The sequence below is a fragment of the Mus musculus genome, chromosome 4, assembly GCF_000001635.26.
Source record: "Mus musculus strain C57BL/6J chromosome 4, GRCm38.p6 C57BL/6J".
In the NCBI taxonomy this organism is placed as follows: Eukaryota; Metazoa; Chordata; class Mammalia; order Rodentia; family Muridae; genus Mus; species Mus musculus.
Window position 1 is genome coordinate 9,329,583 of NC_000070.6, and position 13,822 is coordinate 9,343,404.

At 41.0% G+C, this 13,822-nt stretch overlaps 1 protein-coding gene across 7 annotated transcripts in view; it reads left to right on the forward strand.

Annotated features, from left to right (window-relative positions):
* Positions 1-13,822, forward strand: part of Clvs1 (clavesin 1) — a 306,947-nt gene that overhangs the window by 184,838 nt on the left and 108,287 nt on the right. The window contains exon 1 of one of the 7 annotated variants that reach the window (XM_006538322.4): positions 5,773-6,131. The exons of the other annotated variants lie outside the window; for them this stretch is intronic. Within the exon in view, the coding sequence (XP_006538385.1) occupies positions 6,127-6,131 (5 nt within the window). The 5' untranslated portion in view covers positions 5,773-6,126. Of the gene's footprint in view, positions 1-5,772; positions 6,132-13,822 lie in introns of those variants that run through there. 7 annotated transcript variants of the gene reach the window in all.

The following is a 13,822-nucleotide window of genomic DNA, read 5'->3' on the forward strand; positions in this document are numbered from 1 at the left end:
AAAGGGGGGAATGGAGTGAAAATAAACCTAAGAAAGCAGAAGAGTTATAACAAAGAAGAAAACCTCTTGAAATGAAAAGAAGTATAGACAAAACAACACAGAGAGGCAGCTTTAGAAGTTGATAAAATCGGAGTTGGAGAGATGGCTGGGCCATTAAGAGCACCAGCTGTTCTCCCAGATGATTGAGGTGTGATTTCCAACATCTACATGGTGGTTTACAACCATTAATAATTCCAATTCCAGGGGATCTAGTATCCTCTTCTGACCCCAAAGGGCAACAGACATGCAATGATGCACAGACATACATGAAGGTAAAACACTCGAACACATAAAATAAAAATAAATGCCACTATAGAGTGTAAGTCAAGATGTCAGTGAGAGAGCACTGTTCCTCTATCAGAAGGCCTCAAATAAAATATATTAGGCTGAGAACACAGCTCAGTGTCAGACGCTCCCATCTCTACTTTGAGGTCCCAGCTCCAAAAAGAAGGAAGGGCAGAACCAGTGATGCATACTGGTGAAAGTGCAACAGAACAGGGTACATACTGGGAGCTGGAAAATGCTCTCTCAGCTTGGCACTTTCTTAAATGTAACACACATCCAACTCTTATAAGGCACAAAGTTTTACTCTTGAACACACAGCTCAGGTAAATTATAACCTATACTTACATTAACCCTGTGTACAACCAGTCAGTTTTGTCTGTAACAATCCCAAATTAAATCATTTCAGTCCCTGTCTATAGGTTTAATGATTCAACTCCTTACACATCAGCAGCATGGGGCATGCCTCAGCAATAAAAGGAACAAAGTTATTGCACATGCACCAGCTTGGATGGGATTTAGGAAACTATGCTGACTGCAAGGAAAGGTTTAATGACATTATTTATATGATATGTCAAGGATGATTCCACTTTAGAAATGAAGAACAGCTCAGTAATTACCAGGTTTTATGGGACATAGTATAGATCAGGCAAGTGAATACAAGACGAAGTACAGCTTCATCTTGTACCGGTTGATGCTAAGCTTTGATGCTGCCTTTGACTTCGTTGGTTACAGTTCTTGCAACAATTCCCCCACTAGTTGGGGTGGGCAATGAATTCAAATGCTGACATATCACCCACCATCTATACAGAAAACATTTGTCCAGAAAGACTCAACCTGAACAGGTGGTAGCCTCCAGAACCCACTCTAGTTCAAGATGAACAAGTTCGGGAACATCAAGGGAAAACAAGAAGACAATCCAAGCAGAACACACTATGGGGAATATATTGAAAAGGTTGTGCTAGGCAGGGTTTTTGTTCAACTTCCCTTTAGCTGTATCCACACAGCTATGTAGATGCTCGTGCAGCATACACCAAGCAGCTCTACAAAATGTTGACAATTTTTTGAATAAAATGCTAACTGTGTTGTTGTACTGTCCTTTCAACTTTTCTGTTTGCCTGCACATTTTCTTAATAAAAAAGTTGGCAAGAATAAACCTTGCTGTCTGCCTAGGGATTATATGATCTTTTCTGTCCCTTCCCATAGTGATATTCAGACGCTGAAGTTCAAATCGTGGCTCTGATATTTATTAGCTGTGTCCTCTGGGTCTTAGCTTTTCTCATGTATAAAGATGAAAGCTTTAGAAGAGCTCTAAAATTCTGTATATCTTAAGGTCACCGGAGAAATTGATTTGAAATCCCTGGGTAACCCATTCACATTATGAATAGCCCTTTGTGACAGTACATTCTTGCTTCCAATCTGTATCTTTCAAATAGTAATTTAATAACTTCCTTCTTTCCAACCCAAAAAGCAAAGGAGGAAGATGAGCAAGTCTTCTTCGAATGCTTGAGAATCAGTCTTCCCTCCCTGCTGTCTGCTTCTCTCCTGAGTCAGTTGTTCGCACCCAGCCACATCAGTGTGGCATCTCAGTTCTGTGTGCCAGCCCCATTTGCCTTTTCACTGGCCACGGTCAGCCATATTTTACTTTCCACCGTATCTTTTCCAAAGTGTGTCAGACCAAAGTTTAGTTGATCCTAGCTCATTTACTTCCATTGCTCTGAACTGCCCACTATATGTTCTCTAGTTATAGGTTCATATTTGTTTATGATTTCATGCATCCTAATTTGTTTTTTCCAAAGCATGATTGTGCAGACTTACACTGAAGAATGTGTTGAGTCTGTATGACAGTAATACTAGAGCCACAGATACTAAAGCCAATGGGAAACAGTGGCATAGTATTTACACATGGCCCAAGTCCATCCTTGAAGGTCTTTAAACCACCTCTTAACTGATTATAATACCTAGTGCAGTGTAAATAGATGACTATTGTATTGTTTAGGGAGCCATGGCAGAAAAGGGACAGTTTATTCTCAGTGCTATCCTCTTTGTACTTGTGTGTTCTTATATTCACTCCAGTGGGTGGTTATGAGCTAATGAAATGGGGTGTGTGGAACATGGTAGCTGGTACATAGAAGGTAATTGTTAGATATTGTCCTTGATCTTTCTTTTAAGGTCCAGCTAAGTGAAGTGAAGTTCACTCAGAATAAAGCATATCTTGCGCGTATATAATCACCGTCTTGTGAGATGGCTGTGCTCTAACATGGTACTTTGCACACTGAAAGAAAAGACCCTGTGTATGATGTTTCGAAAGTAACCTGGAGAGCAGTAACACTTCTTGGTGGTGGTTTTGCATTAGGTGGAAATAAGAAATATATGCATTGTCTCTTCAAGGTATCTAGTTGGAACATCAAAATTCTTCCAACGATTCTTGAAAAAAATCTGTGACTTTTTCTTAAATATTAATGCTACAGTTGAGTTTCTCTCAGAGCACCATTCTGGATCCCAGTGACGACAAATAAGTTAGCAAGGCATATGCAGATGAGGAGAAGTGAGTATGTCCATTTAATGAATGAGGGATATTACAGGAAAGGCTTGACCCATGTGATGTCCACCTGGCCCTTTGTTTCACCCATGTAATCCTAAACTACTCTAGTCAACCAATTTACTCAAAGTATAATTCTCTGAAGCTCAAAGAAAATTTGCCTTTTCCTGTCTCAGAGACTTATTTAACTGATGACCTGGGATCTAAACAAGGCTCATTAACACAAACAAATGCAACAAATCTTTCTTGGTGTCAGTCCCTGGGGAAAGCTGTTCTGTGTTAATGGCAGACAGAACAATCCAGTCTCTACTGTTTACAGTCTACGAGGGATGCCTTGATGTCATCCAAGGAAAGAGAACGTCTTTGTCTCAGCCTAGGCCAATTTGCCCATTTAGGGATATTTATTCATAAGACTTGTGCCATGGACTTGTCTATTTGATACTAACTTATTTTACTCTAAAAGAAAAATTATTCACCAGACACTTGTTAAGTGTGGTAAAAACAACAACAACAACAACAACAACACACAAAACTACTGCAGTGGGGGTCAAGGCTATTATAATAGGAGAGAAAGGTTAAATTTGACTCTGAAAACAAGAAGAACAAGTGAGCATTTGTACAGAGCAGTACAGTGGAGGAATAAATGAACGTTTACTAAAAAGAAGTTAGTTAGGAGTTCAAAGATGGAATTAAGGAGAAGAGGAATTCAATTATCTATCCACAATGGAAGATTCTCAGGGAATAGCTTTTCAGAATTCTTCATAAAAACGGGTGTTGGAATCAGAGATCACAGACATAAAGGGGCATCAAGGTGGGATATCTGGTAAATAGAGTGTGAATTCGTGAATGTAGAAGCCTCCTTAAGAAAATGAAAATTTTCTCAAGACTCACAATGTGATGAGAGTCAGTACTAAGAAAAGACGAATATCCTTAAGGGGTGGGCAGAAGGAGAAGAAATGGTCTTGATTCCATGCATTGTTCAGTCTCCTCTTTCAGTTACTATTTCTTCCCTGAATTGTTGTCTGAGTCTCAGGAATGCCAGACACTAGGCGCAGAAGTCATGATCCTTGTTCCAGTTGAGCAATGAATTGTTTCTCATAGTTCCATTGAGTTTATCTGAAACTGGACTTCATCGAGTTATCTAAGATAAAAGTGGGCTGACATTTGGGATCTTTTACTGGTTTTATTGTACTTTGCAGGTTATTATTCATTACTGACTTCAGCCAAACAAATGCTGGGTACATTCCCAGTATTGTGAAAATCATCAATGTCCTTTCTCTTTGTGTACAGTAGCAGATGTACCCTAAGTGGGGAGGAAAGGGGAGAGGAGGAGAGGGGAGGGGATAGGAGGAGAGGGAAGAGGAGGGAAGGGAAGAGGAGGGGAGGGGAGGGGAAGGGAGAGGAGGAGAGGGAAGAGGAGGGGGGAAGCAGAGAGAAGGAGAGTCCAGCTCCTTTTAAAAGTCACTGTAATCATAAATTTTTAACTGCTTTATTCTATTTTAATTGCAAATCTATTCTGTAAGAACCTATCTTAGTCATGATCCCCAACCTCTGTACTTCCCCAGTCCTTGAGATTTCTATAGTCAGCGATTACTTAGAGTATTTATATGTTGTCTTAGGATGCAGAGACTTATACAGGGGTTGGAGCAATCAATGATTCCTGAATGCAGAAGAGAGACAGAAAAATCTAGTGTGCTCTCTTGGGAATGGACTGTGTGAACAGTTAGGGAATGTATCATTGTGGCTGGATAAACAGACAATTATTTGTCAATGTTAGCATTCAAGTATTAAAGCAGGAAAGAAAATTTAAGATAGACTTTTCCAGAGGCAGAACATTAACGCTGTCCCTCTTTGGATACTAAACTACTTATCTTCTAATGTAGGTCCCGAGTTTTTAGTGGTTTCCAGTTGTTATCTGACTTTGTAACATGAAGGGATCCAATTTCTTCTATGGAAAAATCCCAAATTGAAAGATACACCTTGTCTTTTTATGAGAATTTAAGATGTAGGTGTATTTATATGCACATGCAATACATTTCCCAAGTTCTGTTTTGCTATTCAGGGTGTGAACTATTTGGGACCTGTTTTGAAGATAAGACAAACGTTGCTGTGTCTTCACAATGGCTCCTACAGAGTAAATGGCAGTAACAAATACTAACTGCTGGCTCTAGTTGCTTAGAGAACTTTGAAGTGATAATCTATGATGTAATTAAAGAAACCAATGTTGTCTTTAACCACTCCTATAATATAAGTTCCCAGAGAGGCATCAAAGTTTCCATGGGAAAGTTCCCTGTGGACAACATGGGCCTGGGGCAGGAGTCACTGAGCACCTCTTCAGTTATGCTGTTTACTTTCTGTTGATAGGTGAGGTGCATTGCCCTGTGTCCATTATTTTATGTTAGAATTTTGATATTAACATTTAAACATTCTCCTCACCCCGCTCTCTCTGACTCTTAAAAAGACAGGGAAGAAAGTAGGGCCACACAACTCCCAACTCACTGGTTCATGAGACAGTGCAGAGAACCCATATGGTCAACAGTGAGTAGAAGACACCCGAATCTTTCAAAATATCTACTGACCTCCTCCACACATGCAACTCCCCCCCCCCCTGCACACACAAGAAAGTTAACTGATGAACAAATAGTATAAATTTAAAAAATCAAATTGTCACTTTTATTTAATTTGTTTGGCTCAACTGTGTGTAGGGGGTACCTAGGGCTCCTTTTTATGGTAAAGCTAAGATCTCCATATAGCTGCCATAATGTAAATACGCAAATCATCTGTGTTTCTGTGTGCCAATTTACTCTCATAGTTACAGTATTCTGGGCTCTACCCATTTACTGTCTTCCCAGTTTAAAAAAAAAAATAGCTTCCATTCCTGAAGTGATGGTGGAGTTTGCTGAACACTTTTTTCCTCTGGCCTATGAAAGTACATGCAGTTTGGCTTCAGGGGACAGCCAAGCCATGGGTGACAGTTGTTATTGTGGAACCTTAAGCATAAGAGATGGTCAAGACAAAGAATTCTTTCATTAGACTTGCTTTCTGGCACTGTAACTCAGAAACAGTGTACTCAGTGAGCCACATCGCTCTGAGTCTGCGAGCAGTAAGGTCACACGCATCTCGAGCTGTCACTGAGGAGTGTGTCACTGAGGAAGGTGTCACTGAGGAGTGTGGTGTCACTGAGGAGTGGCAGCATGGAGAAAATGGCAACTTAGAAAGCAGCACACAAGTTGCATTCATTATGAAGACCGTGAGGCTAGGCCATGATGTAAGTATAGTAATACTCTCTGTGGCTTCTCTGTGCTGTCTCATGAACACATCTATTGCTGTTGGTTCCGAGGCTTCTGATTAAGAAGGCCAGATGCCCTGAAAAGGAGACATGACAAACTGACTTTGTAAACTCTATTCAGATGGCAGAATCTCTAAGTTCAGAGCCTATTTATTCTTACTGGGGGAATTACTCACAGTTTGGAGGGCTGAGATATTTAGTTATAGACAACTGATTTTAGAGCCTGAGTTTCTCTTGATTTTTGGATCTTGTGACTCTTCCAGAATGTATTGATCTCTTTACTGAGGACAAAACTGTGGAGATTTTGTTTTCAGTAGGCAACTTTCTGAATCAATTAAAATACTGAGACGGGATACAATATACTCTCAGCTCATTACTGGTGTGCCTTCCATGACAGTCTGTATTATAGGTCATTTTTCTAGTGTACTATTTAACTTGAGTTGCCTTGCACACTATTTTTAGAATTGGTTACTTGAGAAGCTATTTCCTGATTGCTGATTGCAAGCAACTGCCAAGTGTCATCAAGAGGGAAGGATCTCAGAGTGTGGAACTACTCGAAGCACCATGGTACCATTAACAAGTCTTGGCCTCACAAGCTTTCTCTCTCGTTATCACGTCTCTTAACTCGAAAGTGACATTATGGTTCTGAGTCAGATCAACTCAGGAAAAAGAGTATGCTGCTTTAAGGAATGACCATAAACACAGTACTAGATCTGTGCATGCACACTGAATTCCACCAGTGCCTACACAGGCGGTGATGTTCGTGACTCTGCTCTGGTGAATATGATATTAGCCGTCTATCTAAAGCTCAGTAAAGATTTGTGGAATATCAGTGAAGAAGTTCGTGAACATGATGGTGGTGGTGCTAGTGGTGGTGGTGGCGATGGTGGTGGTGGTGTGTGTGTGTATGAGAGAGAGACAGAGTCAGAGAGACAGAAAGAGACACACACAGAGACACACAAAGAGTGACAGAACTCTCTACTGTGAGATCACTCACAGCGATCATACAGGAAGTCCAAGGAACTTGGAAAGTGGCCCTGTGCTTTTGGATAATAAATGTAGGAAAGTCTTCATTTGAGAAGCTCTAGTTGGAGGCAGAGTGGCCAGAGCAGAAGAACTAAACACAGTGCTTATTTAACTATATTAAATGCTCGCTTGCATTCTTGACATCCTTCCCAATTCTTACTTTTATGATATTTCTCATCCAGGGAGTTACCAAAATAGACAAGCATGAAATCAATGTTTCATCCCACGTTAGTAATGGATAGAATGCTCACTTCCATGGAAGCTTTTATTTTTTATTTATTTTTTAATTCTCTCTGCTTAATGAATATTGCTGAGTGAGGTTACCCCCATCCTTGGTTTCATTTCAGGTGTCATGATGGGGTCTTTGGGGGAACTAGCTCTTTTTCGTCAAACAAAATACTATGACATACCAGCCTTCTTGTGTATAAAAATGTACAAAGCATTAACTGTTCTATAGTATTGGTTCCTCAGTGGCCTCGTCCACCCCCACACAAACCTTGTGAGAATGTAAGTACAGTCATTTTAATCACAATCAAACTCAAGCCAAGTATGGTGGCACTGAGCTACTGAGAGACTGATGTAAGAGGATCTCCTGAATAAAAAGGTTTGAGAACAGCCAAGTGACTTAAGGAAAAGGAAAAAAAAAAAAAAAAGACTTGTAAAAAAGAAAACAAGCAATGCACGCCAGAAAGGCCTGCTTCCTTTCTCCTGCTTGTGCCCCTGGCGCTCAGTAGCACGTCACTCTCAGCTAATCTGACCCAAGATCAGAAAAACAATAGAAGGGCATGCATCAGGCACCAGTGACAAGCAAGGAAGGCAGTGACCTAAGAGAATGCAGCTGCTGCATTGAATGAGTCCCGCGTGGGATGGCTCTGTCTGCAGTGTCTTGAAATACGTGAGCACGCTGCTCGCCTTGCCTTCCTTCCGTCACTAGCAATTATTTATTGAGCTTCCGCTATGTGAGAGAACTGGTGATTGCTTAGGACTTAGAGGGAAATACACAAGGCTTCCAACTCCGCTAGAGCTCATGGAGCAGCTCGCCAGGCACGGATGCTTATGGTACAATAAATCATTTCCCTTGAAGACGGTGCCGACTTACAGTGGCTTTCATCTCCTCTGACAGGAATGCCACCTGGTCACATTAATGCTAAAGTACCATAGTGTGCTGCAGCCGTTCTACTCACTTCCTGCCTTCTGGAGCCCCTCTCGTCCTCGGCAGTACAGCCGTGCATCCCTCTGCATGGACAGTCCTGAGGACTGTCTTGGTGGTTTATTTTATTTTATTTTAATTAATCGTAACATTTGTTTACATCTCAAATGATATCTCACTTCCTGGTTGCCCCGCCACAACCACCCCCCCCCCCCTACCATCCCATATCTGCCCTCTCCTCCTTCTCCTTTTCCTCTATGAGGGTGTTGTTCCCCACCCATCCACCCTCTCCTGCCCCACTGCTCTAGCATCCCCCTACGCTGGGGCATCAAACCTCCACAGGACCAAGGGCCTCCCCTCCCATTTATGTCAGACAAGGCCATCCTCTGCTACATATATATCCCTCCAGGTACACTCGTTGGTTAGGGGTCGTCTGGCCAGCTGATGTTGTTCTTCCTGTGGGGTTGCAATTCTCCTCAGCTCTTCCAGTCTTTCTGCCAACGCCCTCACCGGGGTCCCTGAGCTCAGTCTGATAGTTGGCTGAGAGCATCAACATCTGTATTGGTTGATTGCTGGACAAACCTCCCAAGGAACAGCTGCACCATGTTCCTGTCAGCAAGCACCTTTTGGCAACAGCAACAGCGTCAGGTTTGGTGTCTGCAGACAAGATGGATCCCCAGGTGGGGCAGTCCCCAGATGGCTCTTCTTTCAGTCTCTGCTCCATTATTATTATTTTTTTTTGTCCCTGTTCATCCTTTGGACAGGAACATGTCTTGGTGTTTCTTACATCTCCCATTTCCTGTGGTTCTTGTGTAGCAGTCACCTCCTAACTAGGCTTGTCTCTAGACCCTGCTCCTATCCAAACCCCAGCAGACCATCTGGGTCTCTATGTGCCCAGCTGCCAGCATTGCCCTTCTCCTTATGCGCTCACTAAGGAGCAGTCCCAGAAGGCAGAATGCAGGTGGATCTCAACACACTTCTGGCTCACTTTTAATAAGTGTTTGCCTCATTCCACAGAACTATGTTGTTACAAAGAACAATGTTTTCAGTGGATGCTTGTTCATATAGCTCTTTCTGCCCTTGGCTTTTCAAGTCCAGTGTCTAATCCTTCCCATTCTTCCTAGACCGATTAAAGTATTTCTGAAAACTCAGTCTGAAGTGAACTCTTCTTACCCCAAGCAGATTGTAAACCACTAATACTTCCTGTCTGATCCCATATTTCCTCATGCAAAATTAAAAGTCGTCAGAGCACCAGTATCTTCCAAGCTGGAGCCAGCCACTCTATGTTGTTTTCATGTGCTAGGGCATTGGGTGGAGTGATCTTTCCTCAGAGATGCAGCTAAGTAAGACAGCTCAAGAGTAGCAACCATGACTCGAATCTGAATCCATCAAACTCCAAACATCCTTTAATGACCTTGTTACCCTTCATGCCCAAAGGTTTTCTGATCCTTTATACAGATTGAGTTTTTCCAGTTTTACCACATACTGCTTTGGTTTGGGCCTTTTTGGGTATTATAGGTAGCTTTTACTTGTATGTTATGGTTTACATAAAACAGATCTTGTGTTTTATGGGTTTAGTGTTTGTTCTTTTGGTGTGTCTGTGTGTGCATCTGTATGCATGTTTCTTCTTCCTTTTTAAAAGCTTCTGGTTTGTTTGGTTTGTTTTTGTTGTTTTCCTGTTTTTTTCTTAAATAGAGATGGAGAAAGGGCATGGAGTTGGGTTGGTAGGAAGGTAGTGAGGATCAGGGAGCAGTTAAGTGAAGAAAAACCATAGTGAGAATGGATGGTATGGAAAACGGTTTTATATGACGTAAAAGACATTGACTAATCGTGCAATGAACTATTGAATAAGAAGGCTGATGCACTCATTATGCAGTGGACAGACTGCTAAAGTAAGTGGGCAAATGCACTCACTGTTCATGACCTTTTCTGAAATTCTAGGAAGGGTGAGAAGAGCCAATGTGACACAATATTGTGTCTTTACTTATTCAACCTGGTCTTCATTTAAACCGAAGGGGAATTAACTGTAAGTGAAGTTATTGTGCGTGACATGCATGGACATACCCACCCACCCACCCAATTTATATTACTGTTCTGTAAACAAATGCAAAGAAGGAAACAGCAGGTTAGAATCGCAGTGCTTCACTTCAAATGCTTCTGAGTGGCAGGTATGAACACTGCTTTCTGCTGTCTGTAAGGAGACAGAGCCTGCCAGGGTGGTCTGCAGAAACTTCTCATCCCCTGCTTTGCATCAATGAAGAAGCAATTTCTTTACCATTTTTTTTTGGTAGTAGAGTTTTGTCACGATATTGCTTAGTATCATTTTATGCCTTTTCATGTAAAACTTTAAAAATTAAAACTTTCATTTGTCTTCATTTGGGTTATTGCTGTGAAGAGACACCATGACCAAGCCAATTCTTATAAAGACAAGCATTTAATTGGGGCTGGCTTACAATTTCAGAGGTTTAGTCCATTATCATCAAGGTGGGAAGCATGGCAGCATGCAGGCACACATGGTGCTAGAGAAGGAGCTGAGAGTTCTACATTTTGATCTGAAGGCATCCAGGAGGAGGCTTTCTTCCATACTGGGTAGAACCAGAGCATCGGAGGCCTCAAAGCCCACATGTGGAGTGACACACTTCCTAATTGTGCCACTCCCTATGGTCAAGCACTCAAACACATGAATCTATGAAGGAATTTCTCTTCAAACAACTATAGTATTGAGAATTTCATACTTGAATACTGTGATCATGTAATTACCATCTTTCCCTCTTAACTTCTTGGTCCTCTTCCTCTCTTCCAGATTTATGACCTTTTAAATTACTATTGTGTTGCACATGCATACTTTTTTCTTTTCTTATTGAGCTCATTTAGTGTTGCTCTGTGTATGTATGTTTAGAGATGACTACCATGGATTGGATAATCCATCATGAGGTTTGTGTCTGGAGAAGACTGAGTCTCCTGTCAATAGCCATTGACTGCTTGTAGCTCTTCATTTAGGCTTGGCCTTGTGAAATCTTCCCCATCTACACCAGCACAGTAACTGGTGGTGTCATTATTCTGGTCTTGTTTAGGGAACCACAGTGTTGAGATTTTGTGAAAGCACTATCCCTGTCATTCCATTCTCCAATTTCTATCCTATTAGACTTCATGTATGTAGTTTTACATTGAGGTCTTTGATCCACTTGGACTTGAGTTTTGTGCAGGGTGATAAATATGGATCTATTTGCATTATTCAATAACTGGCCCAAATTAAGACCCATCCCATCAGCAAGAACCAATTGCTGGCACTCTTAATGGTACTGTTATGTTTGCAGATAGAAGCCTAGCATAACTGTCCCCTGTAGGCTCCACCCAGCAGCATATGGAAACAGATTTAGAGACTCATAACCAAACATTAGAGTCTTGAGGAAGCCCTGGGGGAAGGATTTCAGGACAGGGACTCCACAGAAAGACAAACAGAATCAACTAACTTGGATATTTGAGGGCTCCCAGAGACTGAACTACCAACCAAAGAGCAGGCATGTTCTGGATCTAGGCCCCCTGCACATATGTAGCAGATGTGCAGCTAGGTTTTCATGCAGAACCCCCAACAACTGGAGTGGGGTCTGTCCCTGACTCTGTTGCCTGCCTGTGGATCCCATTCCTCTAACTGTGCTGCCTTGCCTGGCCTCAGTGGGAGAGGATGTACCCAGTCCTACAGTGACTTGATGTGCTGCAGGTGGGGGGTGTGAGATAGCAAAGCAGGTGCCTCTCCCTTCTCAGAATAGGAGCAGGGATACCCTTGATGACTGTGTGAAAAGACATTGGAAGTAAGAGGGATTTAAAGTGAATTAAAAAAGAAAGAAAGAAATGGGAAAAATGCTTGGTTTTTTTGTTTGTTTGTTTGTTTGTTTGCTTATTTTGACTTCTTTATAACAGTCAGGAGTTATAGGTATGTGATTGTACTTCTAGGTTTTTTTTTTTTTTATTCAATCCCATTGATCCACCTGTTTGCCTTTATGTCAATGACATATGTCAGCTTCTAGTATAGCTCTGTAATACAGCTTGAAATAAGGGATGGTGATATCCCCAGATGTTCCTTTATTGTACAGAACGGTTTTAGCTATCCTGAAGTTTTTGTTTTGCCATGTGAAGTTGAGTTTTGTTCTTTCAAGGTCTGCAAAGTATTGTATTGGAACATCGGTGGGGATTGTGTTGAGTCATAGACTGCTTTTTGATAGATGACTATGTCATATTGATCTTTACCGATTAACGGACAAGGGACATCTTTCTATTTTCTGATATATCTTCTTCACTTTCCTTCTTCAAAGACTTGATGTTTTAATCACACAGGTCTTTCAGTTGCTTGATTCAAGTTACCACAAGGTATTATCTAATATTTGTAGCTATTGTGAAGGTTGTTGTTTGCTTGACTTCTTTCTCAGCCCCTTTGCCATTTGTTTATAAGAGGGCTACTGATTTGTTTGAGTTAATCTTTTGTCCAGCCACTTCACTAAAGATGTTTATCAGTTATAGGAGTTCCTTGGTAGAATTTTTGAGTTCTCTTATGTATACTACCACATTATCTGCAAATGACAATACTTTGACTTCCTCCTTCCCAATTTGACTCCCCTTGATCTCCTTTATTATTATTATTATTATTTTTTTTTTTTTAGTTTTTCTTTTTGTTTGTTTGTTTTTTCTAGAGGCAGGGTTTCTCTGTGTAGCCCTGGCTGTCCTGGAACTCACTCTGTAGACAAGGCTGGCCTCGAACTCAGAAATTCGCCTGCCTCTGCCTCCTGAGTGCTGGGATTAAAGGTGTGAGCCACCACGCCCGGCACCTTTAGTTGTCTTATTTCTCTAGATAACACTTCAAATACTATCCTGAATAGATATGGGGAGAGTGGACAGTCTTGTCTTGTTCCTAATTTTTGTAAAATTGCTTTGAGTTTCTCTATGTTTAATTTGATGTTGGCTATAGGCCTACTATAAATTGCCTTTATTGTGTTTAGGTATATTCCTTGATTCCCTGATCTCTCCAAGACTTTTATCATGAAAGGATGTTGGGTTTTGTCAAAGTCTTCTTCAGCATCCAATGAGATGATCATGTGTGCTTTTTCTTTCAGTTTGTTTATATGATGGATTGCATTAACACATTATTATTTCTTAAATCATTCTTGCATTTCTGGGATAAGGCCTATTTATCATGATAGATGATCTTTGATTTGCAAGTATTTTATTGAGTATTTTTACATCTATGTTCAGGAAGGGAATCGGTTTGTAATTTTCTTTGTTGAATCTTTGTGTGATTTGGGTATTATGGTGACTGTGACTTCATAAAGTGAATTTGGCAACGTTTTGTCTATATCTATTTTGTGGGATAGTTTTAAGAATATTGATATTAACTCTTCTTTGAAAATCTGGTATAATTCTGTGCTAAAACCATCTGCCCCTGGGGTTTTTTGTTGTTGTTGTTGGGTTTTTTTGTTTTGTTTTGGTTTGGTTTTGGTTT